This window comes from Staurois parvus, unplaced genomic scaffold (genome assembly GCF_062004578.1).
Source record: "Staurois parvus isolate SC_StPar_1 unplaced genomic scaffold, SC_StPar_1.0 ptg000017l, whole genome shotgun sequence".
NCBI classification, from domain to species: domain Eukaryota; kingdom Metazoa; phylum Chordata; class Amphibia; order Anura; family Ranidae; genus Staurois; species Staurois parvus.
In genome coordinates this window covers 17,002,727-17,015,379 of record NW_028317813.1, presented here as the reverse complement: position 1 = coordinate 17,015,379, position 12,653 = coordinate 17,002,727, and the positions used below count along the sequence as shown (strand labels likewise).

At 42.0% G+C, this 12,653-nt stretch overlaps 1 protein-coding gene across 2 annotated transcripts in view; it reads left to right on the top strand.

Annotated features, from left to right (window-relative positions):
• The window catches only part of LOC149473374 (retinol dehydrogenase 16-like), a 34,791-nt gene extending 22,650 nt beyond the window's left edge, over positions 1–12,141 (top strand). For both annotated transcript variants that reach the window (XM_089680929.1, XM_089680936.1), the window contains 3 exons: positions 1,975–2,233; positions 8,873–9,036; positions 11,503–12,141. In XM_089680929.1, the coding sequence (XP_089537055.1) occupies positions 1,975–2,233; positions 8,873–9,036; positions 11,503–11,720 (641 nt within the window). In that variant the 3' untranslated portion in view covers positions 11,721–12,141. The remainder of the gene's footprint in view (positions 1–1,974; positions 2,234–8,872; positions 9,037–11,502) is intronic.
• The last annotated feature ends 512 nt before the right edge of the window (positions 12,142–12,653 follow it).

Genomic DNA, 12,653 nt, shown 5'->3' with positions numbered 1-12,653 from the left:
TTCAAGAATGAACTGCACATACATAAAGTGACCCTGTTGGGATAGAGGTACAGGATCTTCCTGGCATTTCTACCCTCCTTCTGAAAAATACTTGGTGCCTAGCCGTTTCTGCCAACAATACGTTTTGAGTTCACACCCTAGAACAGGAGTGTCAAACTGGCGTCCCTCCAACTGTTGCAAAACTACAAGTCCCGTGGGGCATTGCAAGGCTGACCGTTACAAGCATGACTCCCAAAGGCAGAGGCATGATGGGACTTGTAATTTTACAACAGCTGGAGAGCTGCCATTTGACACCCCTGCCCTAGAACAAGTAATTCCTTATTCTTATACTTGTTCCAGCTCACTTACTTACGAGGCATTTAGGCCAATGTATCAATATGACAGCCAGGCAATGAGTATCTTTAGAAGTGACAGTTAGCAATGGTAGCTTCCATCATCTTTTAATCTCAGTGTCAGTGGGACAATAAGCAAGAAAGCAGGGGATGACTTTAATAGTGAAGTAGGTTGCTGGAATAATATACTTAAGCTGGCTGTAGATGGGTAGAATTTCAAATTAAAAATCTTAGGAAAAGAATGTTCTAAAAAAGTTAATTCAGTTATCGTGGGTCCAATCATTTTTTACCGCAGTGACAAAGTTCGAAGCAGCAGGATGGAAAATGTCTCAAACTATTGAATTTCTAACAGTGTATGTGACAGGGTTGCCAACCATCCTTAAATTTACAGACAGTTTGTAAAAATCGTCAGATTTTTACACTGCATATTACTATTATTGTTATTGTCCATAAAAAAATATGCCCGCTGGCTGGCTTTAGAACTTTGGAGCCTGGGCAGGCTCGGACAGGAGTCGGTCTCTGAGAAGGGGAGGGAGCTGCTTCATGCTGCTTGGCTTGACAGCATCATATTTAGAATACATCAGGGGGAACTGGGCCAGGAGTCACGCAGAATTGGGAGACAGGAGTGCCGCCAGCCGCCACGCCAAGGAGTGCTATATGGCTATTTGAGAACTGGGAATTTAGGATACAGAGTGGAGCTATGCTACTGGACATAAAGGGGTGGTGCGTTGCTATAGGAATGAATGCAGAGGAGCAGTGCTATTGGAATTGAGGGAATGCAGAGAGAGAAGTGGTGCTATTGGGAATGGGGGAATGAAGAGACAGGAACGTGCTATTGGGAATGAAGGAATGCAGAGGAGTGGTGCTATTGAGAATGGAGAAATGCAGAGGAGTGGTGCTATTGGGAGTAGGGAAATGCAGAGAAGTGGTGCTACTGGGAATGGGGGAATGCAGAGAGAGGGGCAGTGCTATTGGGAATGGGACAATGCAGAGAGAGCAGCGGTGCTATTGGAAATGAGGGAATGCAGTGAGAGCAGCAGTGCTATTGGGAATGGAGGACTGCAGTGGAGTGGTGCTATAAAGATGTAGAGGAGCAATGCTATTGAGGGTGCAGAGGAGCTGTGGTATTGAGGATGCAAGCACCAGGAAACTCTGGAACGGCAGGCGTCTGCTCTAAGCACATGCAAAGACTTCCTAGGCACCTGGTCTAGGCTCTTATCTCCTCACACATCCTCCCCAGACAGCAGCCCGGAGGAAAGAGAGCTATCACATGGCCCTCTCCAAATATTTATGCTCTCCCCAGGATGCACTAGTTGCAATACACCTCCTACTGGTTGGCTAGGGGAAACATAAATATTCATAACTCAGACTTACTGTAGCTTCTCATACAATTGTTTGATGCACCAGTGACACCTACTGGCAGCAGAGAAAAACCACAGCTCCACTGAGTTGAGGGGAGAACCAAATAGACTTTAAATTATTCTGAGCTAACTACCACCCAGCAGGACTACATTTAGATAGAAGCCCCTGTTTAGAACAGAGTGCTACAATAAAAATACAAACAACAATATGAACATAGCACACACATGAAAGGTAATCAATTAAAAGATTGTTCATCCAAATTCATGTTTTTTTTCTGCAGGGCTCTGGGGCTTGGTGAATAACGCAGGAATAGCTCTTCCAACTGCTCCAAATGAGTGGCTAACCAAGGACGATTTCTTTAGAATCCTGAATGTCAACTTGCTTGGGGTTGTTGATGTGACTATTAAGATGCTTCCTTTGATACGAAGAGCACAAGGACGTGTAGTGAATGTAGCCAGCATTGCAGGCAGATTTACTTTTTGTGGTGGAGGATACTGCATGTCTAAGTATGGAGTCGAATCGTTCTCAGACAGTCTTCGGTAAGCAACTATTACTGTCATTTATTATATAACACCAACATATTCCTTAGCATGTTCCAGCATAAACTGGGCATTTGGCATAATGTCCTGCTCCAGTGGCACTTTCAGGTTTATGTCCCTAATACAATCTTATGGATACACACATTTGAGGTAAAATAAGCCAGGTATTCATCCACTAGTATGTAGTCAAGTGGTAGAGCAGGTCCCCTTTCAGGTGCCTCCTTCCCCTGGGAGGAGGCTGAGAAACTAGGCAGGACGTAGGAAGGAGGTGGGCCAGACTTCAGAGGAAGAGAAAGAAGCAACATCTAGCTGCTCTCCTCCTGCAGGTTGCCCTGGGGTTCCCCATCTTAGTCCAGAAGAGAGAAGATAGAGCCGGTTTATCACTCAGTTTCCCTCATCCTGGGTCAGGAAGAACATAGGCCCATATACTGCAGCAAGAAGAGCAGCCACCGGCAGGGCCGTCACATGACTGAACTGTGTTGATCTATTGGAGCCATGATTGACTGAGGCGTTCAGTAAACATGGAGCTCTGAAGAGGGTGAGCATGAATTCTACTGGTTTCCCCTGACTGTCAGCCTGGAGAAGGTGTCCAATGTCTGGAACCCCTGGGAGAGAAGCACACAGCCAGGAGGGTGGATTGGGGGTCGGTCTCCGCCTGCCACCCACACATCGGGTAGAGTCATCAAGCAAAGTCCTGTATTGCCCAGAAGGTCAGTGTTGCGTTGGTGGGTCAGCTCAGCTGCTTGCTTAGGCCACGAGTGAGGCAGCAAGTATGGTCTGTGAGAGGAATTTCCACCACCTGTATGAACTCTGGGGATGTTAGCAAATATAGAAAAGGCCATGGTGGAAGATGATTCCAGGACCACACTGATGACTGACAGCAGTTTTAGCCACTGAGTTACTATGCTATTGCACCAATGTATTAGATTTCCTATATTCTGTAATGTGCAATATTGCTTTTAATTGGGGGCCAGGAAATATTTGTAATTTGTGACTTTGTGTGATGATGCATGTCAGCATTTATAATTGTAGCATCCTCCTAGATAGGTGCTAGGATTAGATAGTTAGATTTAGTTTTTGTTTTAATAGGTAACTTTAGTTGTCACACTGTAGACAGTGTAGATTTAATTGTTGCTAGGTAAAAGCATACAATGCACACGGTAATCTTTGTTGCTTTGTTCTGCTAGTTAGGTCTGCTCAATCTGCTCAATTGCTGAGAGCTCCCTCTAGAAAGCTTGAGAAGTTTATGGATAATAAGTGTGGGGTTATGCAGATGGCAGCATGAATATTGATACAGCCCCAGCCAATCCCAGAGAGACTGGCTCTGATGGAATGCTGGGCAACTGTATATATTCAGTTAGCACATTGGGCTCTGGGCCTTTCCTATATAGGATTGTTTCAGCCTGGGAGAGAGCACGTTGCCCTCCCAGGCAGCTACTGCTGTGCAACCTCAGGAGGGTGACCTGAGGGCCTGAATGCTGAGACCTACTACCAGGGTCGGTGCTAGACCATTTTTCACCCTAGACAAGACCAGCTCTTTACGCCCCCCCCCCCCAAAGAAAAAGAAAAAATAAATAAGCAATTTTAAAAACAGTAGAAAATATTAAATAAACAAAATATGAAATTGCTAAATTTCTTTTAATTTGCAAAAAGAAGTGCCATAAGATGCAACCAGCACCAATATTACCAACAAAATATATATTAACCAAATATAAATTAACTGTGTTAACCAATCAGACAGAGAAACAAAAAGAAAAAAGAGAGACAGAGTTACAAAACTCCACAGTGATAAGCAGCTTGTAGCCGGCTTGCAGTAAGGGACTGAGTCTGAGAGGAACACTGGAAGGAGAGGCAGCTCAGCTTAGTCTGGGGCCAGCTACACTGGCTCCAGACACCTGGCATCTTCCTCTGTCCTTTCTTCCTCTCCTCTGCTGTCCCTCCTCTCAGCTGAAGGATCATTCATGATGTAGCAGCATCCCACACAATCAATCAGCATTCCCGACCATTGTCCGCCCCCCTCCTCCTCCTGTCACCTCCATCCTCCTAGGCTAGGCTCATTGCTGATGGCTCCTGCCAGGGCGCAGAGTCCAGACTGCAGCTCTCAGTGGGGACAGACGGCCTCCCAGCACTACACCCCTTCCCTCTCATACACATCAGGTCCCAATCATCCTACTCAGATAGGGTTAACCCTGCAACCAGAACACACCCCCACCTATTGACTGGCTCCAGCTGTGTAGAGAAAGGCGGAGCCAGTGCTGGATATGCCCCATTCAGTCACTAGCCAGCTCTTTGCTACAGCTGGAGGATCGTGTGTGCCAGTGTGTGTACCGGAGATGTACGAACTGGTCCTCCAATCAGAGACTGCTGACCGCCCAGGGCCCTGGGCTAATGTCATCACTTTCCATCTCAGGGGGAGTCGACACTTCACTGCTACATGGGATTCTGTTTTATTTATAATATATATATATATATATATATATATATATATATATATATATATATATATATATATATATATACACACTGTATGTGTGTGCATGTACAGTATGTGTGTGTGTGTATGTGTGTGTGTGTATATATATATATATATATATATATGTGTATATATATATATATATATATATATATACACATACACGCACGCACACACACACAGAGCTCAACATAAATGAGTACACCCCTTTTGAAAAGTAAGATGTTTCACTGTAGGCACCATGCATCTTTCTTTGTACTCCTCACTTTTGCGTCACCATACAGTTTTGAAGCTATCAGTTCCAAAAACATTTATCTTGGTCTCATCACTCTAGAGTTCCAGTAGTCTTCTACTATTCAGCATGGGCCCTGGCAAATTCTAGGCGGGCTTTTTTGTGCATGGGCTTTAGGAGAGGCTTCCTTCGTGGACAACACCTATGCATGCCATTTCTCTGCAGTATATGCCGTATTGTGTCACGGGAAACAATCACCCTACTTTGGCTTTCTACTTCTTTAGCAGACTGCAGTGAACTTGTATGGCGAATTTCTTCAACCCTTCTCATCAGAAGACACTCCTGTCAAGGCCTGGATGTCTCTGTGAATGGTTGCAGTTCCATCTTTGTTAAATTTTTGTATCACTTTTGCTACAGTATTCTGACTGATAAGTAAAGCTTTGCTCAATGGATAAGACATCTTGTAGATCTTGTGAAGTTTATTCCATAAACTGAGAGAATCTTACAACAATGAACATTCGAAAGATTATAATGTTTCTGCTTCATGCCATGAGGCTAGAGCTGCAATGCATTTCTGGAAAAGGGGGAGGGCTATCTATACAGCATTAACTAAACCAAAGGAAAGGGAGGAGCAGAAACAAAATATAGAAATCACTCAAAGGCATATGACAGTCAATATGACAGTCATGTGAAACATGACAAGCTCCCTTTTATGATCAACTCTCTGCTGGACACCTATTTAGTGAATAATTAGACTCGCCTGTAGTTGAATTCTTGTTAATTAGTATTTTGTTGTCTAAAATTTAGCTTTGCTCCGAAGACTTTCATTGGGGTGTATTCATTTTCGCAACATGGTCTTGAATCAATTTGTTAGGAAAAATACTTTTTTGTGTGTGCAAATTAACAAATCTTGTTTGCAATCAATATCCCTAATTTGTGGGAGTATTTTGCAGTATAGTGTCCTATAGAAAATGTTGATTCTGAAAGGAAAGTGAAGGTTTTCTGATAAACCTGTTGGGGTATACTCATTTATGCTAAGCACTGTGTACTAAATGGTCAGGTGTGTGGATAAGCTGTGAGACAATTGTGAAGAGTAAAGATACCATCATTCCCTCGTCATTCCCTGTACATGAGAGGGAGTCTGCAAAGAAATTAAGAATTCATACAGGAGGCCACAGAGAGAGAGTGCCAGCCTGTGCAGCGCCCCTAGGAGGCAGTGCGCCCTTGGCGGCTGCCTAGTTTGCCTGGTGGAAGCCCTGAGGGGCCGTCTACTGGCGATCTGGTCTGGTACCATGGAGAAAGGCAACCATCTGCTCTTGGGCCTTGTGAGTACAGACATTCCTAAAGGATCCTATAGACTGTATGCTATTTAACCCCTCTTGTGCTAGGGAGTCAGTTGCAGGTCTATGCTAAAGGAGACACTGGCTGGTGTTCCAAAAAGCTTTATCTATTTAATCCCCTGCCTAAAAGGACTTTGCTCAAGTTACTACTACTAATACTACTACTGCTGCCTTAAAGTTTGTCTACTGTTTGCTTCAAGCACAGACTTTGTCATAGATTATCCAAAAGAATACCTGAAGTCCTGTACATAGTTTCCAATTTTGGAGCATCCCACTGTGACGGAACGCGGCGACCGACCCCTGCCCTTCTCACCAACTCGTGACCAAAGGACCAGCCGATCTCGCACCGCGCTGTCACTTGTATGACAATGCCATTCTCAGCTGCGCCCTGCACAAAGATTTTCCAGGTCACGGGACTACAATCTGTGTGCCAGCAGCCTGAGAGTGATTGTTACTGGGTCAGGTTAATTACGCAATTAACCCTTCACACTGCCACCACCACCTTTTTACAGAGAAGGAGGAAACTCACAAATCTTAGCAGTAACACTAAGATATTTGCATAAGCATCTGTAATACACACTGTGACCACAGACAGATATATACAGAGGATTATTACATACAGTAGCACTCTTCAAGAGACAGGGATTCTTTAGTTTGCATTAAAAGCTATAGAGACAGGTTTCAACACTTTTCAAAATAGGATTTATTACTAAAAAGGTCAAAATGGTGCAATTAAAATATTTACAGAAAAAGATGTTACAAAGATATAAAGAGAGCAATAAAACAACAGAGAAATAAAAGAAAAGAGTTAAGAAGGCAGAATACTTGCAAAGTCCTGGTTTAAGCAAAGTCCAATTGTCCGAACAGAAGGTTGTCTTGGCTCTCAGGTCCATTAGATGTTTCCTGGTTGATGTTAAATGAGAGCTCTCTTCTCCAGGCCTGTCAGTCTTTTTCTATCATATTAAAGGGGCGTCACCTGAGAACAAATGACCAATCATCCAGTTTGGGGATGGGTGTTAGGCGGTAACCAAAGTTATGACCAAGTCGCCTTACAATTTCATACTAAGGTTAATAACCCCCAATAGGTACAGGTAGCATTCTAGCAACTGGCAGATTCAAATTCAGAATTGTATTTCAAATTCAGGGATACCAAACACAGCATACCCTTGTCACCCAGGAGGAAAGAGACTGCTTCTTCTCTCTTCTAGGTGCCAATATAGTCTGTATGGCCTTGTTTGACTCCTATTAAAATGATCTATCCAAATATATACCTAATATTATTGTGTCCAGTTCCTGCTGAACTTTATGAATTGTATGAAAAATTGTCTACTCTAGCCCTAATGGCCTAACAGGTCATGACTGACTGAGTTATTGTTTTGCGATCAGGCAGAGGAATTTGGTTTTCAAAGCAGACCCCTGGCACTAGACTAATTAGCAGTTTACAGCCATGGAGCTTCATCTAGCTGTGTTTTATTTAGGATTAGAGGCCCTTTTGACCTCCGTTCAACTTACATCTATAAATTCCATTCAAGAGTGAGGAGGGAGGACAGGAGAGACAACATGGCTGAGACCTAACAAGATGGCTGTCACGTACAGCGTCCATGTCTTTATTGCGCACAACCGTCACACCCACCTAATTCCCCATCCCTATCCAAGTTCTCCAAAAATCAAAATACCCCTAGACTGTTATTGAAGAAATGTGTGAATTAGCCTATGTGCTTGGCTGCAGGGCAAAGCTTTTTGGGAAGACCTGGACAGTATTCCTGCAGCTTGTACAGGAGTAGCGCTACATACAGTAACATATACAAGAAAATGCATTGTACTGCAGCTTACCAGTCCTTAAATGTGGTGGCTGCTTAGTTTCAGGCCTTTTCCCTTTATGTTCACCTGGTGATTCTATCAGTAACATACTTCCTGTCCTAGAGTGACCACCACACTCGCTGTATTGGATCTGTAGCATTATCACCCTAGGACAGGAAGAATGTTAGGACTACAGAACATCTCTTTTCTTCTACAGAACATAGGGGAGGTTTTTTATAGTCCAGAACAGAGAAATAACCAGAGCTGAAACTATTAGGAAAGGGGAGAAAGGACACCACTCTGGCTGGCCGTGTAATCCTGTATATGGGGGATGGCCTCAGCCGTCATGCCAGCCAGTGACGGCTGAGGCCATCCCCATATACAGGATTACACGGGCAGTCAAAGTGGTGTCCTTTCTCCCCTTTCCTAATTGCAAGTGACTGGACTTTGATTCGGACACCGGTCCCCTATATATGCCGGTGAGGTGACTTTTTATTGATAACTCAGCTTCTGAGCAGCGCCAAGACATTTTACACATCAGGGATCATACTATTGTTCAGGATTTCAGTGCAGCAAAAGCAGAGGAATTTAGGAGCTCTCTGGATTTCTGATAGATCGACAGGTATTTTTCTTAAGGTACTTTTTTTAAACTAGGAAAATGAGCATGTATTGTAGAGATGTACTGCATGTTTTGTTTTTGTGTGTTTTTTTTTTTTTTTCATTTTGCCCATCCATGTAAGGTTTGTTATCCATTTGTCTCTGAGTATTTGTAAAAAGGTATTTTACATTTGTAGCCATGAGATGGCCCCTTTTGGGGTGAAGGTCTGCATTATAGAGCCAGGATTCTTTAATACACAAGTGACAGATGCAAACCTACAGAAAGAGTGTGCAAGAAAAATGTGGACACGACTTCCAGAAGAAATCCGAAGGAGCTATGGACAGCAATATTGTGAAAAATGTGAGTGTATTAACTAAATGACTGTAGCTGTCTGATTTTAGACTCTTCCATACAGTACGATGGTGAACTCTTTATCTTTTTACAGCATACTTTTTAAGTAAAGCTTTCTTTTTTTTTTTCTTTCTTCTATTTTATTTTTTTATATATATAAAAGAAGCAGTATGACAATTTCATGAAACAAATACACCATAGCTTCAAGGGATACAGTGATTTAGGCAAAGGAATGCAAGAATTTAAAGGTGTACTTAAGATATTGAACCTATAATCACACACAGAGTAAACTGGCTGTCTGATAAAGCTTCCTATGTATTCAACCTAAACATACAATTTCTCCATTTTTAATTTCAGTACAGTGAAGGGGATAGAGAAGGGGGAATAAAAAAAAGGAGGGGGAGTCTATTAGGGAAGGGGGAAGGACAAAAGAAAAAAAAAGTTGAGACTGTGGGAGAAAATGAGGGAACGTGCCAGTGGGAAGGGGGGGACCTTCCCATCCTCCAGTCCGGTTTCTCTGTGGCTGTAGTCACCATGAAAGGGTAGAAGGGGAAAGCAATTATTGTTGGGAGGCTAGTGGCGTTTGTTCCTTATAAAAGAAGTAGAAGTTTTTCTAGTATTTTTCCTGTTGCTCTATCAACGTCAAAGTTAGGTTCTTTATTTGCTGAATCTCTGTATTTCAAGCTAGCCAATGTGTCTTATTAGGTGGCACTGACAGTGGTGGAGCTAGACATTCTTTCACCTGGGGCAAAGACTCAGTTCGGAGCCCCCCATCCAAGAAAGAAGTTCTCCATCCACACACTCCTAGCCCCCTACACCGAGAGAGAAAACTACGAAAGGCATAAAACAAGAGCGCATTATCCCTAATACCAATTTATTAAAACGTAGGTAAAATTATATTCACAAACAAGTGTAGACAAATCGCATATAAATAGATAGTGACAAAGTGCATGAAAGAAGTACAATGAATCAAAGGACCTGCCGTCAAAGAAGTGTCATCCAAGACCCAAATGCGGCTGACACGTTTCAAGGGTAACCCTCTTCCTCAGAGCCAGGGAAGAAAGAAGAGACACAGAACATTTACATCTGCAGCAGCCCTTGTGATATATCACCTCCTCCATGCTTATTTTAGCACCACAGTGCTGCAACTGCCCCTACATTACAGGTGGTTTCAGGGCAGTTATTATTATTATTATACAGAATTTATATAGCGCCAACAGTTTGCACAGCGCTTTACAATATAACGGGAGACAATACAGCAACAATACATTTCAATACAAGAAGGTTAGGAGGGCCCTGCTCCTTGGAGCTTACAGTTGTGGCACAGCTCCATTCACTTCAAAGGGTCACATTCAGTGGCAGTCTGCTTTTTGCCTATTTGGCATTACACATACAAGCAGATTAAATGTGGTGTTTACTCACCCCGTGATCCAAACCTGTGGCTGCAGCAGTAAGTGGTACATTTAGCAGTGGTTTTTCTACTGTTGCTAAATGTTAATTTACTTGTCAAAAACTGTGTCAGTGTGTTTACGGTTTACTTTTTTACTTTTTATGTACTCCTTACTCATTTACAAGGGAGGGACCTGGTATCTTCTTGCCCCCTTAATTTTCTTTGTGCTGGCTCTCCTCCGCCCCCTGCAGGATGGAGAAGAAAGCTAATCTTCTCCCCATAAGAGGATCCCAATGGGATAATGCTGGATCCACTGGATAAGTGAGTATCTGAAACATGCAGTTAATGCTCCTATAGGGGAGATTCATTCTTCTATTTGTAATGATGACCACTGACACAAAGAAAGAAAATTGGGGAAATCAACAAGTTGTCCTAGAACATTCCAATGGGGATGCCTTTTTCAAGTGCATCTGTCTAAGGAGGAAATTTTCTCATTTTGGGAGATTTTCTGCCACTTCCTGTTGGATCTCTTGGACAGTAAAAGAAGGGAATTTTTTTTTTTAGAAATGTTCAATACTTTTTGTTTATACAGCAAAAATAACAAAAAAAAACAGTAATGATCAAATACCACCAAAATAAAGCTTTATTTGTGTGAAAAAAATGAAGTTAATTTAATTTGGATACAGTGTTACAGGACCGCTCAACTGCTAGTTAAATTGGCATAGTGCTGTTTAGCAAAAAATGCAATGGTCATGAAAGGGGTAAAACCTTCTAGAGATCAGTGGTTAAATGGATTGCCATAGCACAACAAAATACCTTTTTATCCCAACCAACCACAAGGCACAGATTTATACCTGCGTGTTGTGGTGAGCTAAAACACAGGTCCACTGTGGTGTGTTGAGGACATACATTTTGCATGGCACCACAACAGAGTACATGCATTGCCATGCAGCACAATGATCTAGTTCCAAACTATAGGCTTACATTTATAATTTAAGGATGTTTCGGTCAGCTTCACCCTTGCAAACCTACTGATTGATGGGAAGGTTGTTTTCATTTTAACATTTTTTTTCCTTTATGTTTAGATTGCTCAATTGCTGAGCAAACTTTGGCAACCTGCAACACGAAGTTGACTCTGGTGTCTGATTGCATGGAGCATGCCCTGACAGCTGAATACCCCAAGACACGCTATTCTGCAGGCTGGGATGCCAAGCTGCTCTACATTCCACTCTCTTACCTCCCTACTGTAATCACCGATTTTCTGGTCAGCTTAATCTACCCTAAACCAGTCCAGAAAGCTTAACCACTTCTACTGCCTAATTTAAACTATTTACTTTATGAAAACAACAATACACTTTTTAGGACCCTTTGTTCCCCCACATTATGTGGATACCCTAGGTGAAATTATTTGCACAGTATCATACAATAATTTATACAGAAATACATTTCCAAATATACCATGTGTGGTGTGTTGGGCATTCCATACCTGGCACTTTGGGCCATTCATGTGACCCTGACCCCACTGTCTTATATAGTAGCTAAAAACGACATACACATATATTGGAAGCATAAAGCTGCATATATCGATATATTTTACGTGCTATTATATTAGAACAACTCAAATATCTACAGGTTATACTGCCCTAATGTATTCTTATAGCCTTGGCATATCATGCATATGTCTTTCACTGTTCAATTAGTAAATAAAAACATTTTGAAAATGACTTTCTCTAGATGGCTTTCTTTTCCATGAGCGCTTGAATGTGGAAAAAGCTATATTAAAATATTTTGCATAGTTCAAAATACATTTGATACATTTTAAAAACAAACCAAAAAACTTAATTTACTCAGCTTGGAAAACAGACTCTGGCTTTATATACTGTTTATAGAAAAAAATGGGCCCCAGGCTGTTTTCAAGTCCTGGGCCTCTGCAGGTTTCAAGGGATCATTTGTAAGGGTCAATGTACAAAGATATTTGTGGTTTTTTGGAGGCCGGTATTTGAATATTGAATTGTATCCTGTGTAGCGGTTTACTATGTAAATTACTCATAGAGCTAATATTGCAACAAAGCTTCCAAGTACTTGGGATATAATAACTGTATGTGTTGTGTAGGATTGTTTGTCAATTTTCAAAGAAAACTGTAACTGAAAAAGCTGCAATTGCTGATCACCTTTAAAGAAAGTCAGACTTGCAAAGTTGAAATTAATTTGCTACGAAAAGCACTGAGATGCGTAC